Raw genomic sequence first — 13,716 nt, 5'->3', positions numbered from 1 at the left:
GACTGCTAACCCTGCTGCGAGGAAACCCCGTCCTCCCCGGCGCGGCGCAGGTCGGGCACCACCTACGATGGCTGCACTCGGCTCGATGGAGCTTCCCAAAATTTTGCTATAAAGCAATCTCCCCAGCGTGCATGTAAGCCTGGTTACGTGTGTATCTATACAGATACACGTATATTTAACCACGGGGGTGTGCACATGCACAGAAACACGCACACGCTGCACAGAGGTGGGTGTCCCTGCCAAGACACCCCCCCAGCCGGGGCTCAGCCCCCCATCCTGCTGCCATCCCCCAGCCGGGGCTCAGCCCCCCGGGCCCACACCTGCTCCGGCCCCAGGGACGGGACGAGCCAGCGGCGATCGGTGCAGCCGAGGGGCTTCTGCTGGGGACTGGTGGGAGCAGCCGCCGGGGAGGCTGAGGAAGGGCATGAATTATGCATGATGCTGCAAGTCGCTCTGCCTCCCTGACTGGTCCTTGGACTGTGGCAAGTGAGGTAAAGGCAGAGGGAAAAAAAATACCCTCTCCAGGGACCGGCGTGGTGGTTGGCAGCGAGCGAGGGAGCGCGCACGCAAGGAGGGAGGAGAGGGAGGAGCACATCCTAATGCAGAGATGCTGCAGTGGCTTTGGGCACACACATCCACACTCGGGCAGGCACCAGCCAAGCACTGCCTCGCAGCCGAGCCTCCGGCAGCGGCGGGGCCCCGCGGGCCCCTGGCTCACGCACACGCATCCATCCCGCACAAGGTAAGCGCCTTCGCCCTCCTTCCTCCATCCGCGAGGGAGGAAAGAGGCTCCGGGTTTCAGGGCATCGTTCCCCATCGGAGCCAACTCGCGGGCGTGCTCAGCTTTGCTCCGGCAAGAGGGAACCTGCCAGATCCTGCTCGCCTCCGGCAGGGACGGGGAGGCGAGAGCAAGGGGTTGGTTTGGGCATTTCTCGCGGGTGATGGCTTTGCAGGCGATGCGGGCTCTGCCTGCGCTGGAGAGGAGCCGGGGGTGGAGTTGGGAGGAAGGGGGTGGGGGGGCTACGGCTGTGGCACTTGTGGCAGGGGCTGAGCAACCGAGGTCGACACAGCTGTCAGCAGAAATGTCTCTTACGGGATAAGTCTGGGAATATTTTTATTATTATTATTTATTACTGTTATGCTTTTCCTGGTGCATTCTGGCTAGGAGCACTCTGAGAGCCCGCTGGCGGGGTCAGGCATCTTCAGCGCGGTGCCCGGGAGGGGCGGGGGGCTCGCACAGCTTTTGCTGCACAAAACTATTTCAGCGTCTCCAGCACGGGCTGGCAGAGCCGAGAGCAGCCCAAGAGACCCGAGTTCCCTCTCCAGGGAGGGAGGACGAGGAAGACCGCAGTGTCCTAAGTCCCCCCGCCCATGCACCCCCGTGAGCGGGGTGGGAGATGGGGCTGCTCCGGGCACACGGGGGGATTTCTGCGTCTGAGGCTGGTCGGGGCTTCGCAGCGTGCCAGGGAAGCTCAGGGCAGCGGGGAGCTGGAGGGGCTCCGGGCAAAGTCATGGACAAGAACTTGCCCAGCCCAGGCAGGACAGGCTGGGGGTGCTTCGTGGGGCTCCAGTCCCACGTCTTAAAACTTCCTGAGCTCCCTCCTCCCTTTGCAGCTCACCCGTCCTGACCCACCGACTCCCTCAGGTTTGCACCACTCCCACGAGCCTCAGCATTATTCTTCTGGCTGGACTGGGGAGTATTCATAGATTGTCATCTCTCTAAGGAAACACTAGTTGCTTTGAGGACGGGAGGCAGCAGCCTCTACATCCGAGAGCTGGGAGCAACCCAAGTCCTCCCCAGCAGCAACCACAGCCCCAGGCTTTAGCCAGACCCCGAGAACGGCCCTTGCTCCTCCCAGACCATCGCCAGGCACGGCCGCAACAAGCTCTGAGGGAGCAAAGCTGAAGCACAGGCTCTTGCAGGAGATTTAGGGACAGGTTTGCATCCGCAGATGAACCTCTCCAGGCTGTATATTTAGTACGGAGCACACCCGACAGCAACACCCCCAACCCCAAAAGCCACTTGCTTTGCTAATACAGGAAAGCAGGGGGTCTCAAACTTTCTAGAAATAACTGTACTTTCCAGAGGTAGATTAGAATTACCCAAAGCTAAAAAACCCCCAGGAAACGAGAGGGTCATGTCAAGCCCAGCTGCACACTCTCCCTGGAGCACGAGCAGATGGAGACAAAGGGATGCTAACGCTCTTCTCCATCACCTGACCAATTACTATCAAACAAAGCAACCACGACTTTTGTCACTCAAAATACCTGCAGAGAATTGAAGGGCCTGTGTTGTTATTTTCTCTGCAGACTTACCACAAGCGAATCACAAAAGGCAGAAAACCCAACCATGTCCTTAGGGAGGCATTTCCCACGCACGCACCGGACGCGGTGCACGGAGGGTCTGGCCCATGGAGCTGGGAGTCCACGTGGAGACTCGGCTCACGTGCGGTAAAGCACGGCCCGGCTGTTCAGCTGCCCTGCGTGCTTTATGCACGTCCAAATTATCCATGAAAAGTCATCAGCCCGACGAGAGGCAGACACCTCGCCGCGTTCCTCAGCGCCTCCTCCCTTCAGCAACCCCTGCAAGCCCCAAGGTCTCCCGCAGCACTTTGTCTCCTTGCAGTCACCATGCCCCCACCCCCATCTCTGAGATGGTCCCTTGAAGGCGCTGGGTGCGACACGAACCCACGCAGTCACCTGGAACGCATCGCGCCCCGAGGGAGCCTCCCGACAGCTCCCCAGCTGAGGGGCACAGGGCTCCCCCGCTCAGCAGAGCTGCGGGAGCCAGCGAGCCCCGGGCTTGGTGGCCACAGGGCTAGCTCGCCGCGCCGGGCTCGCCCTTCTGCTCAACACAGCGATGGGTTTTGCTCTGTCTCACGAGGACTGGGTTAACACAGCACTGCCTGTAGTTATCCTACACAGCTGGAGGCACGTCTCGCCTTCCTAAATCAGTGTCGTGCTCTATCAGCCCGGCTTTCCAGGGATGAGGAACCACTGATGCCCAGGAAGGTTTCTGGGATGGGTTGATGGCAACCCTGTAAGCTCAGGGCTCTGCAGCAAGGGGACCACCTCGCTGCACACATCCTCTTCGCGCCACGTTAGCTCGCGGCGTTGCCATATAAACAAATGCATCACGTAGGAAAGCCCAGCGTTGACCAGGGGATTTCAGAGATGCTGTTAAAGTGCAGATACACAGAAAGAGGTAAGAGGCTTCCTTAGAGAGTCCCTTAAGAGTCAAAAAACATAAATAGAAGGGAAGAAACATTATTAAAATCTGCTGTGATAAGCTATATCAGGCCCTTTCTAGACAGCTTCTATCTTTTCCTGACACTAGATGTCTTTGGGTGCTTGTGGAGCTGCAGAGAAGGAATAGGTCTCGGCAGACGGGGAAATAAAGTCCACTCTCAGGATACACAAAAGCTCTTTCCTTCAACCCAAAACATTTTCCTCCCCATGACACACACTCTCACTCCCATTGCCATGACACAGGCATAGGGTCCAGGATCTTACCGGAGGGACGTTCAACACGACCACGAGGCAGATGCCCCAAGACCTCAGGGAGCACGAGCGGCATTCCCACCCGCAGATAGTTGTGAAATACTGAACAGCCCCCAACAGCAGCCTAGGTCCTAAATTATTACACGTATTACTTATCGTACAGCCTGTAGAGCTGTCAGTCCTGCACCAGAGAGCCATAAACCAGGGAGCCTATGCTGGAGGAAGGAAGAGGGATATACGTTTTGTGCTGGTTCTTGCTTGTTTTTATAAAGAGAGCAGCTTGGCACCATTTGGGCACTGAATACTAAAACCACTTTAAGCAACACCGGTGAGAAAGGTGAGAACGTTGGACACAGGGACGATGCCTTCCAAGGAGCAAAATAAATACCACAGCATTGCAGGGGACAGGGAGAGGATTCCAGCACCGCCTCACCGAGGTCCCCTCTGCCCGGGCATACCGCACCCCCCCAGCACCCCTCACCCCCTGGCACGGCCAGCACAAGCACCCAGCAGCGCAGCAGGGCCAAGGCGAGGAGCTCTGCGGGGCTGGGGCAGATGCCTGGTGCCATGCACGGACCCCCGCCACACCGGGAAGGCTCTTGCTGCTGGCAGGACCTAACCCGGCGACACAAACAGGGCAGCCGGCGCAACGGGCTGGTAGGTGTTAGGGCTTCCCCACGCAACGCATCACCTTCCCGGGGCTGCGTTAGCCAGGAGGTTTCCCCGAGCTCTGCACTTGTTTTTCCTCGCTACAGCCTCTCCGCGGGACGGGCTCCTGCCAAGTGATTTACCAGGCAGCGGAGGGGAGGGGACAGGGCTCCATGGCAGGTAGGAGCTATTTATACCGGTGCCACATCAAAGAGTTTCTGCTGCTGACGCCACGGTAGCACTAATAGCAGAAAGTGGGTGGGTTTGCGAGGCTGGCAGCGCTGCGGATGTCCCGGGGTTTAGGCAGAGCTCCCCGCAGCTGAGCTGTGCGTGCTCAATGCGTGGTGTCGTGCTGTAAGAGGAAAGGAAAACCTGCGACGTGAAGCTTTATTTTGGAGTTTTATTGCGGGGAGATGATGGCAGCGCGCGCAGCCAGACTTTGACTCCCTTCCCGTCCCTCCCGCCAGCGCGGCAGCCCGACGTTCAGCCTCTCTCGGCATCCCTGCGCCACCCCAGAGGAATAATCTGCGTTTCCCGGGCAAAGCGGTTGCAAGGCTGTGCTCAGCTATGCTTAGAGAACGGGTTGTAACAGAGCGAGTTTGCAGGGGAGTGTCTGTAAGAAGGGCCCAATATTTGGAATTTTAGCAACCGTAATCAGGGCGTTAACGAGGATTTTAGGCAGACGTCTCTCAAACACCCGTGTGCTAAACGGGAGCCACTTGTGGCCTTGTTTTCAAAGACTTCGAGCATCCTTCCAGCTGCTATCGACTCGGGCTGTATTGATTGAAATACAAGTCTGCAGGGAGAGCTTCGGAGCCGCACGCCAGCAGCCTCGCTCAAACACCACGCTCGTGCCCAGCCTGGAGGCAGCGGGCAGCTCGTGGGGAAATCCCCTCCCGAGCAAAGCCTCCTCCATCCCCTCGGCCCCCGGGTCCAAAACCAGCCTGGGAAGGTCTCCTGCCTGTTTCTGTTGGTCTCCTTTGCTTTCTAACAGGCTGCGCTGGTCCCCACGGCATTTCCTGCTGCAGCCGCCCCGGCAGCGCTGCCCATGCCCCCCGAGGTCTCCCCTGGAGGTGGCACGAGCCAGCTCCGGCCACGGGGAACCCTTCAGGTCCCATCAAACATTTCAGTTCCAAACCCTTGGGCATTTACCAAGGGCTTATTGCAGCAGAGCTCACACAGCTCAGGCTGGATTCCCACCACCCCAAGGCACTAAGGTGACTGCAGACAGGGATGGGATCTGGCCAGTTCGGGGCGGGGGGGGGGGGAAGCAAAGACACTAACTACAATGCTCAGATCTAAAACTTAAACTGCCCAACACAACAGAAGGGCAGTAAAAAGTGTTTGTTCAGGCCCACTCATAACCTCGCCTGTTTTATTACAGTTAGGTTTTACCGGTCCAGCCCCAAACCCATCACGCCCCAGCGCTGCGCACACACCCAGCCCACGTCTCCAGACCGAACGCAGATCCCGGCTTTGTCTGCTGCACAAAGAGGTGCCGAGCTGGGCACAAGCACGGGGGTTTGCCTGTTGGCGGGGGGGCTAAACCGAAAGAAAACTCCCACTGAGACCCTCTTACAACGAGGTGCCGTGACCCATGATGTACACGAATGCACCAACCGATTATTAGGAAAAAGCACTTAAGAGACAGAGAAAACAGAGAACGCTTGGAGACTGTGCCTTAACGCAGCCGTCCCGCTGGGATCGCATCAGAGAGCCCTGCCTGCTCCTTCTGCCAGGGTGAGGAGGACAAGACTGGCCCATCTTGTCCCCAGGTGAAGCTGAACCCCCCCTGCCGATGGGTTGCTTTTAGGCATCAGGACTGCCTCGCCTGTGGCACACCACACACTTATCCCCGTAAAGCCCCACAGAACCCACTTGGAGAGGTGCAGCCCGAAAGCATCGGCTCTTCTCCCAGCGCTTTGCTCAAACCGGGGTCCATCTAACATAGACAAATTGATGCAGAAGGCACAAGCGCGGTGGCCCGGTCCCCCTCCAGCAGCACAGGGCTCTCCCCGGTCACACCAGTGATGCATTTGCTGAAGCAGAGATCCCCGCGTCCCGCGGGCAGGGCTTTCCTTCCCCTCGCAGAGATTTTTCTCCCATCTTTTCCAGGACAACGGATGATCTGGGCTGCCCCCTCTCACTACACCCCCATGCCGCTCTGAGCCGCTCCCCTCCCTTCACCCACCTTGGGAGGAAAGAGCAGGAGCTGCTGATCAAATATTGATCCATATCAAACCAGTTCCGGTACAATTAAATTAATTGGTGATTGCCAAGACGCAGCAGCGTAGCCAAGGGGCTGGTGCAGGGCGAGAGCGCGCGTCCCCTCCCCAGTTGGTCTCACAGCCCAGGGAAGGGGATGCCCAGAGCCTTTCCTCCCCCTGGCAGGCACCAGGGACATTAAATAAAATAAACCCAGCAGCGCTGGAGTCACCACTGACCATTCCCCGGTGCCGTGTTGCCCCACGCACACGTGTGTGAGCACAGACAAGCCCACGCGTGGGTACCCCACGTGTTGAGATGTTCCTGTACCGGCCAGCTGATTCACCCCAAATACTGTACAGCCATGGGGGCGAGGCGAGGCTCTGCCCCCCACCCATTTCACACCCCAAATCCTGAAACAATTCGTTAGTGCCCGTGCACACGCGCACCTTGGGCCCTGGCCCCACCAGGTTCGCTCAGGCAGGGAGCAGAGCGCATCCCTCCGGATGCTCCATCCGTGTCAAAGGGAGAACCCGTTAGTTTCCATGGATATGGTGATTCAGAATCGTTCCAGCTGTAAATTGGTTTGCAGTGCACTGCGAGGAGTCCTGCAGCATTCCTGCCCAGCCCCGCACGGCAGGACCACGCACCCAGCCCCTTCAACGGAAAGGAGGAGAGCCAGGACCAGAGCCAGACAAACAAAACCCCACCCCAGAGTTTTGGGGGTGCCCTGGCAAACGCAACTAACTTTTAGCAGCAAGCAAAGCAGGTTTGCACGGTGCACGACCCCCAGACTGACACTTTGCTGCTTGACGTCCTTTCGAGCCGTACCTCTACCCCCACCAGCACCCCCAGAGGCGGGCAGGATGCTGCAGGCTCTCGCTGGGGAAGGGACAGGGACACAGGGGCCGTGCTGGGGGTTAAGACCACAGCACAGCTGGGGCACCCCAAACTGGCAGCAGCCACCAAGCCTGCAAGACAGCAGCACAAACCAGCCAGAGCTACAGCAAACCACAGCAAACCACAGCGCCAGCACGCAGCGATACGAACCCCGAGGGAGCTCGGACCACCCTTCCCAGCCATGCTAACGGGCAAACCCCCCGCACCCATCCCCTCCTGACAGGGCCCTGCCACGCTGCAGCTCCCCACCCTCCTCCTCTGGGTGCTTGAATACCCCCAAATCAAACATCTGCCTCTCTTCTTTCCCCCCTTACCTCCCTCCATCACACTCTCCAGGCTGCCCGGAGCTGGGAGGGCAGAGCCCAGCCCTGCCTGCAATTATACTAACGAGGGCTGATTGTAATTGCTGACACCAGGGGCACGGGGCCAGGGCAGCATTGCTGGGCTCTGGGTCAGCCTGGCCTGTGAAAGCCCCTTGCTCCCTGCCTGGTGGCTCTGCCCCCGTCCCGGGGCTCAGCCCCTCTGCCATAGACCATCTCCCTTGTCCCCGGGCTGCTGACCACTGCGGCCGTGGCACCGCACCGCCCCTGCCTGCCTGGCCCACGTGCAAAAGCAGCAGCGAGGGCAGGCTCACCGGGCGGACAGACAGACAGACCGACAGACTGGAAACATCTGCTTTAATCCACCCCACCTGGGCGTGAGGTCCCGGTCCGCAGGTGCCTCCTTCACCCAGCCCCACAGCAAAGCCCCCGCGCAGGCAGGACGCGCCGCGCTGGGCACCGCAGCCTGCAGAGCGCATCCCCCCTTTGTGCTAACGCCTCAGCCCATCAGCGATACCAAATGCATCCGGACAGGAAAGCCTCGGCTCCAGCTCCGGCTGCGGGTGGCATCGCCGTGGCCCGGCGGGGAGCTGCCGGCAGGGAAGGAGGCTGGGCTGTGAGCACCATCTGCTCCCGCAGCCTCGGGCTGGAGGTTCTGAGCCTCCTGCACCAGCCTCAGCTCCTCCTGTGCAAGCACAGCCGGCGGGAGAGCTCTCCTCCTCCAGGTCCCCAATCTGTCCCCTCCCTCTGTCTCGCTGCCCAGCTCCTCGGGGAAATATCGGGGCACAAACGGGGAACGCGGAGCCCGGAGCAGGTGAATGCGCCCGTCGCGCAGTCCCTGCAGTGGTGACAGCAGCCGTCCCGCACACTCTGGGTGAGGGTGACAGGATGGCACAGGGACAGCAGGGTGTCACTGACGGTTGGGAAAGCAGCTGATGCTGCTCCCCCGCCTGCAGAGCAGCAGAGAAGGGCTCTGCCTTCCAAAGCTGCGTGAGGGCAGAGACTCTGGGACTTTTCTAACATGCCAAGAGCGACCCCAACCCACCCAGGCAGGAGGGGGGGCATGCAGGACCCCCCAGCTATTGCTAGAAGTGTTTCTGGGACACATCTCTGCAGCAGCCGGCAGAGCCCGCAGCACTTCTCTGCACCGGGTCCTGACCCACGCCGGGGAGGTGTCCGTTCTGGGATGACTGACGAGCCAGGGAAGGCTGAACCCCACTGCAGGGCTCTGCACCCCTCTGAGGGTGCTTTTGGTGCTCATTTGGAGACTTCACTGCTTAGGATGGCTTTTGGATGGCCCAGGATTTCTGCAGCAGCAGCCGCTGCAGGTCCTGGAGCCACCAACAAATCCGAACCCAAAAAAAGCTCAGGAAAGGCTTAATACAGAGTTTGCATCTAAATCAACCTCTCCTGAGCACAGGCAGTTTTACAAGAGGACAGATACATTACAATAAAACCATTTGCAACTCATTGAAACACGCTGTTCTGGAGATGGACAAAATGTACCTAACCTTGAACAGGTTTTGCAAGCCAAAATCCAGCAAAGATCAAAAGCGTGCCCTTTCCAGCCTTAGCAAGCATCCTTAATAAAAGGGGCACTCACAGCACAGGGCAAATTCCTGCGTCACCCATCCTCAGGAGCAATCCTTCCCTGGGGAACGCTGCAGCAGCAGGAGCTGCCCCACTTACACCCAAACGTTCACCTCATCACCTGACCACAGAAGATTGAATTGCACTCGTTTATCCCGGTAATAGATTGCACTTTGCCCGTGCTGGCCAAGTCACCTCTTTGTTAAAGCCCATCTCCTACCAAAAGCCATTTCTGACCCTCTCGCCCCACGCCCGGAGTCCTGCTGGAGTTGCCTCCTCCGCGTGATGCTGCTCCACAGTCAGAACTGGAGCTGTGGGCGCTGGACAAGGCAACATCTCCTCTGCCAGAGGCTCAGGAGGACTCAGAATCTCTACGCAGCTCTTTAACTCTGCCTCCACGATAATGGATCGCTCCCAGCTCCCAGGGGCTCCAAGGAAAGGGCTAATGCACGTGTTTTCAAGTGTGCCCATGCCTCCCTTGCTCCTGGAAGTATTAATGACAGCATCCATTAGCAGGGATGACAGATCCTCTTTCAGTACAACAGAAGGCTCTCGAGTGACTGTCAAAATACCCTACGAAGAGGGGAAAGAACAGGTCCCTGCGGACCCTCTTCTAATTAAGGATGGAGAGCAGGCCGAAATATCAGACACAAAGCACACGCCCATGCTTCGGAGAAGTTCAGAGTCAGATGCAGGATCCACGGCTTGGGGTCGCGGCGTTAAGATGCCCCCAGGGTCCCAGCGCAGCCTCAGGTGCAATCTCGCAGCGTCAGGCCCTCGGGCACAATTCGATCGCGGCACTTAGGTGATAAGACAATCAGGAACACGCGAAACAGTCTCTGAGAGGATTATTTCATCCAGTCTCTAATTGCGAACAAATATAGCGTCAGCACTGGTAGAAATGACTCCGTTACTTTCTTACGTGTTCGTTTGCTGTGGATCGTACCCGGAGCTCTCCCTGGGTATCACGTTCCTAATTTTTTACACAGGATTGGGCTGAGGCTGGATTCAAAAAAGCGAACCAGCAGCATCTCCCCATGCCCCTTCTGCAAAAGCCTCCCTCTCCGCGCCTGCAGAGCAGCAGCACCGCACGTCTCGTCCTTGGACAGAGCCCCGAGGGTTTCAGGAGCAAATATGTGTCTGGGGGGGAGGATCTTGGAGCAATGGGAGGGATGGACACAAGGAAGTGAGAAGAGAAAATGATGGGACCAGTAAGGATCAGAGCAGATGTGGGGTCGGGGTGGAAAGAGGGAAGCTGCAGAGCTGGAGCCGGCAGCAGATCTGGGGATCAAAGCTGTAGTTTACATCATAAATAATGAATCAATAACTAATTAAATAATTCAAACCAGCTTAATTTTTACAAGACACCAGCTTTGCCCAGCTGCAGGGATGGAAGCCGACGGGGGATGCTGGCAGAAGTATTCCTGCAGAAGGGCATCTCAGCTCACCCTCCTCTCCCTCCTGACCAGATCTCAGCTCAGCCCTTGGGACCGCTGCTTGTTTAGGCGAAACCACCCCGGAGAGGCAGGATGCAATTCGCTCTCGCTCAAACGCAGCATCTCTGTTTCATAGGGCAGAACGTGCAAAGTGCTGATAAAACCAGAACGGGGCGGAGGGGCAGGAGCAGCCCGGAGGAGCCTCCAGCCCCCCGGGAGGGCGGATGGCCAACACCGCGCTCCCCGACCTCCTCACGCCGCCCGCTCCTTATTACAAATAACAAAATCCAACTTTCCCACGCTCTTTCCTATTTGTTTTAAAAGTGAGAAGACAAGCGAATGGAAGAGCGCAAAGCTGCAGCCGGGCAGTGCCTTTGTGGGCAGCTCCTGGGGCGCAGGCAGAGGACCCTCAGCCTCAGAAGACGGGGCCGGCAGCGATGGAGCGAGGCTCTCTTGCTTTAATTTGCTGCCGCTGGGTGTAGGAACAGCTCCGATGCTCGCTGCTTTTCACAAACCCTGGGCATTGCAACACGCTGGTGAAGAAACCAAACTGCGGAGACTTGGAAAAGTCAACTTATTAATTAGTGCAGTGCTGGCATTGCCTACAAGCCCACATCACAGCGCTGCATGCAAAACAGATCGAGCTAAAAGCTGGTCCTTGTCCCAAAGTGCTTACGACGTGAGCACAAGACACATGAGAGAGAAGCAGGCAGAGGGTGAAGGCAGGGGAACAATGAGGCAGTGTGAGCTGAAAGGCTGTGGGTTCAGGACACCATTTGGGCCATGATTCTCGTTGACATCAAGTGATTTCATGTGACTGACTCACTTCAGGGCTGCTGGAACAAAGTGCGTGGAGCAGCTTTCATGTAAATGCGTCTCACGCCCTTCTCCACGTCGTACCCGAATCGCCGGTCTGACACAGCTCGGCCCTCTCCTGCCGTTTCTTCGTGGCAGGGGTCCCTACTTCCTCGGCCACGCAGAACAATTGAGCACCAGCCTTATTTAGGGGCCTGTCACATAACAAATATTTAACCGGGGTACAAACAAGCAGGCTGGGCTCCGCTCTGTCAGCGCTGGACCGGGAGGCTGGGATCCAGCCCTCTGACCCGAGCAAGATAAAAATCAAAGAGGATTTGGGATTCTGCCTCCTCCCTTTCAAGTGTTGGTAGCAACATCTTCCCTTTTGGGTGGGGGACACAGGGGCCAGGTGGCTCTCCCACCCCGGCAGGGTCCCCGGAGGCAGGACGCGAAGCAAACACGGGACTATCGCCCCGTTTGCTCAGCCGCGTTTCAAGGGCTGCTAGTCACGAGCGGGGCGCTGGATTTTTAAAAGCAGCAACATACAGGGGGCTGCATCCCACGGGACAGAAAGCTAATCCCTGCTCGCAGGAGCTTAGGAGCGGCGCTGCCTGCTCGGGCAGACAGATGGGCAGGGAGAGGAGTGGAAGCGGCACCAGCTGGAGCAGAGGGATAAGCAGCACCCGCAGCCCACGAGCAGCCCGGCTCTTGGCAGCGCCTTCAGCAGCAGCTCACTGGGGTGCGCGTTTGGGAGGGCACCGGGGAATGTCAGGCTCCGCCGGGCTGCGGGGCTCTTCGGTGCGTTATTTCAAAAGCGTTTGTTAACAAAGAGGGTAAAAAAATCCCGGCCCGGCATCCCGGCCGGAGTTACAGGGCAAGAGGTGCGTGTGCTGAAGCTGGTCCCGCGGTGGGTGCAGCCAGGAGAGCGCAGGGACCAGGGTCTGCACAAACTGCTCAGTGTTTTGTTTGGGGTTTTTTTTTTCTTTTTGAGAGATCTTGGATGACAGGAGTCTGTGGAGGGGACGGGAAATCGCTGCTCCGATTTACTAACGTGTCTCACGGCACCAGGAAATGCCTTGGTGCTCCGTTATCTCTTGATTAACTATTCAAATGCATTAAACTTGGAAGAAAAGCAGGAAATGACCCAGCCCTGTGCAGCCACTTCGTGCCGCTCGCTTTCCACGCCACTCTGCAAGCGTGAGCTCGCTGCACGGATGCTCTGCACACCGGGGTGCGGTGCGCGGTGGCGAGCTGGGTCCCCCCAACCTCTCCAGAACAAGAGACTCGGGGCTGGCACAGCACCCAAAAGCAGTCACTCCCTGCCTGAAGAGTTTCAATTAAAGATGCCTTTTTCACAAAATAACAAGAACAAATTATTTCTTCCTCCTCCCCCCCTACCAATATCCTGTGTGCTTCTGGCTTTGTGTTTTTTAATAAAAAATGCTACGAAGGAAGCGTTATTTTTGGAGGAGGGAGGAAGAATAGCGAATGGCAAGGGAGGAGGAACAATTTCCCAACGAGATCTGTTATGTCAGAAAGAAAGAGCTCCTTCAAACTCTGCGTGCTCCTCTCCGGGCAGCTGGATGTTTGCTCCCGAGTGACTCTCACCCCGGGCCCGTGGCCAGCAGGGACGTGCAGCTGGCCCCGAGCAGAGCCCCAGAAATGCTGCAGATAACTCGGATAACTCCTTTCTCTGTCTCGGCAGGGCTGCCGTCCCCACTCACCCGCAGAGGCTCAGCCGCAGAGGCCATAACCCGGCGGGAGGCGCACGATGGGAGGCACCGCTGGATTTCTCCGCACATCCCTGGTTGTCGTCACCTTTCTGGGTAAGAGCAGCCCCTCGCTTCTCCGGCCCGGAGGTTTCCGTGGGAGAGCTGCGAGGGGCTGTCGGAGGTGCCAAGCGGGACGTTGCCCGGGGCATGCCATGTACGTGTTGGCGTTGCTCGCCCGGGTCGCGCCCCTCCGTGCTCTGCACAGGGCTTTCATGGCCGCAGCGATGCTGAAGTCCGATTCTCCTGGGTTTATGCAACCAGGGAACGCGTCTGTGCTATGTCCAACCTCTCTCGTACCGCTCAAGAGGACAGGAACTGTTGACACACACATTTCCCCCGTTTTAAATTCAAATGTAGGTGAAACGCGGGAGATGCAGAACCTCAGGTAAAGCCTTGGCAGGACCGTGCCTCTCTGCAGCCCGCGCTGCCCGGGCTCGTCCTGGCCTCGGCGCAAGGAGGAATTTCCTCCTGCCAGGACTCGCTTCACCTCCTGGTTTTTCTAGGGATGCCTTTTTGGCTGTGCCCTGGTTGCAAAGATTCCCCCAT

General features: G+C 58.1%; 1 protein-coding gene across 2 annotated transcripts in view; it reads left to right on the top strand.

Moving 5' to 3' along the window:
* Positions 1-370: 370 nt before the first annotated feature.
* Positions 371-13,716, top strand: part of CNTN2 (contactin 2) — a 33,205-nt gene continuing 19,859 nt past the window's right edge. The window contains exons 1-2 of one of the 2 annotated variants that reach the window (XM_054803568.1): positions 371-491; positions 13,104-13,224. In XM_054803568.1, coding sequence (XP_054659543.1) covers positions 13,170-13,224 — 55 coding nt within the window. In that variant the 5' untranslated portion in view covers positions 371-491; positions 13,104-13,169. Of the gene's footprint in view, positions 492-589; positions 743-13,103; positions 13,225-13,716 lie in introns of those variants that run through there. The other variant, XM_054803567.1, reaches the window with a different exon arrangement.

Source organism: Grus americana, chromosome 25, assembly GCF_028858705.1.
Source record: "Grus americana isolate bGruAme1 chromosome 25, bGruAme1.mat, whole genome shotgun sequence".
In the NCBI taxonomy this organism is placed as follows: domain Eukaryota; kingdom Metazoa; phylum Chordata; class Aves; order Gruiformes; family Gruidae; genus Grus; species Grus americana.
This window is presented reverse-complemented; position numbering and strand designations above follow the sequence as displayed.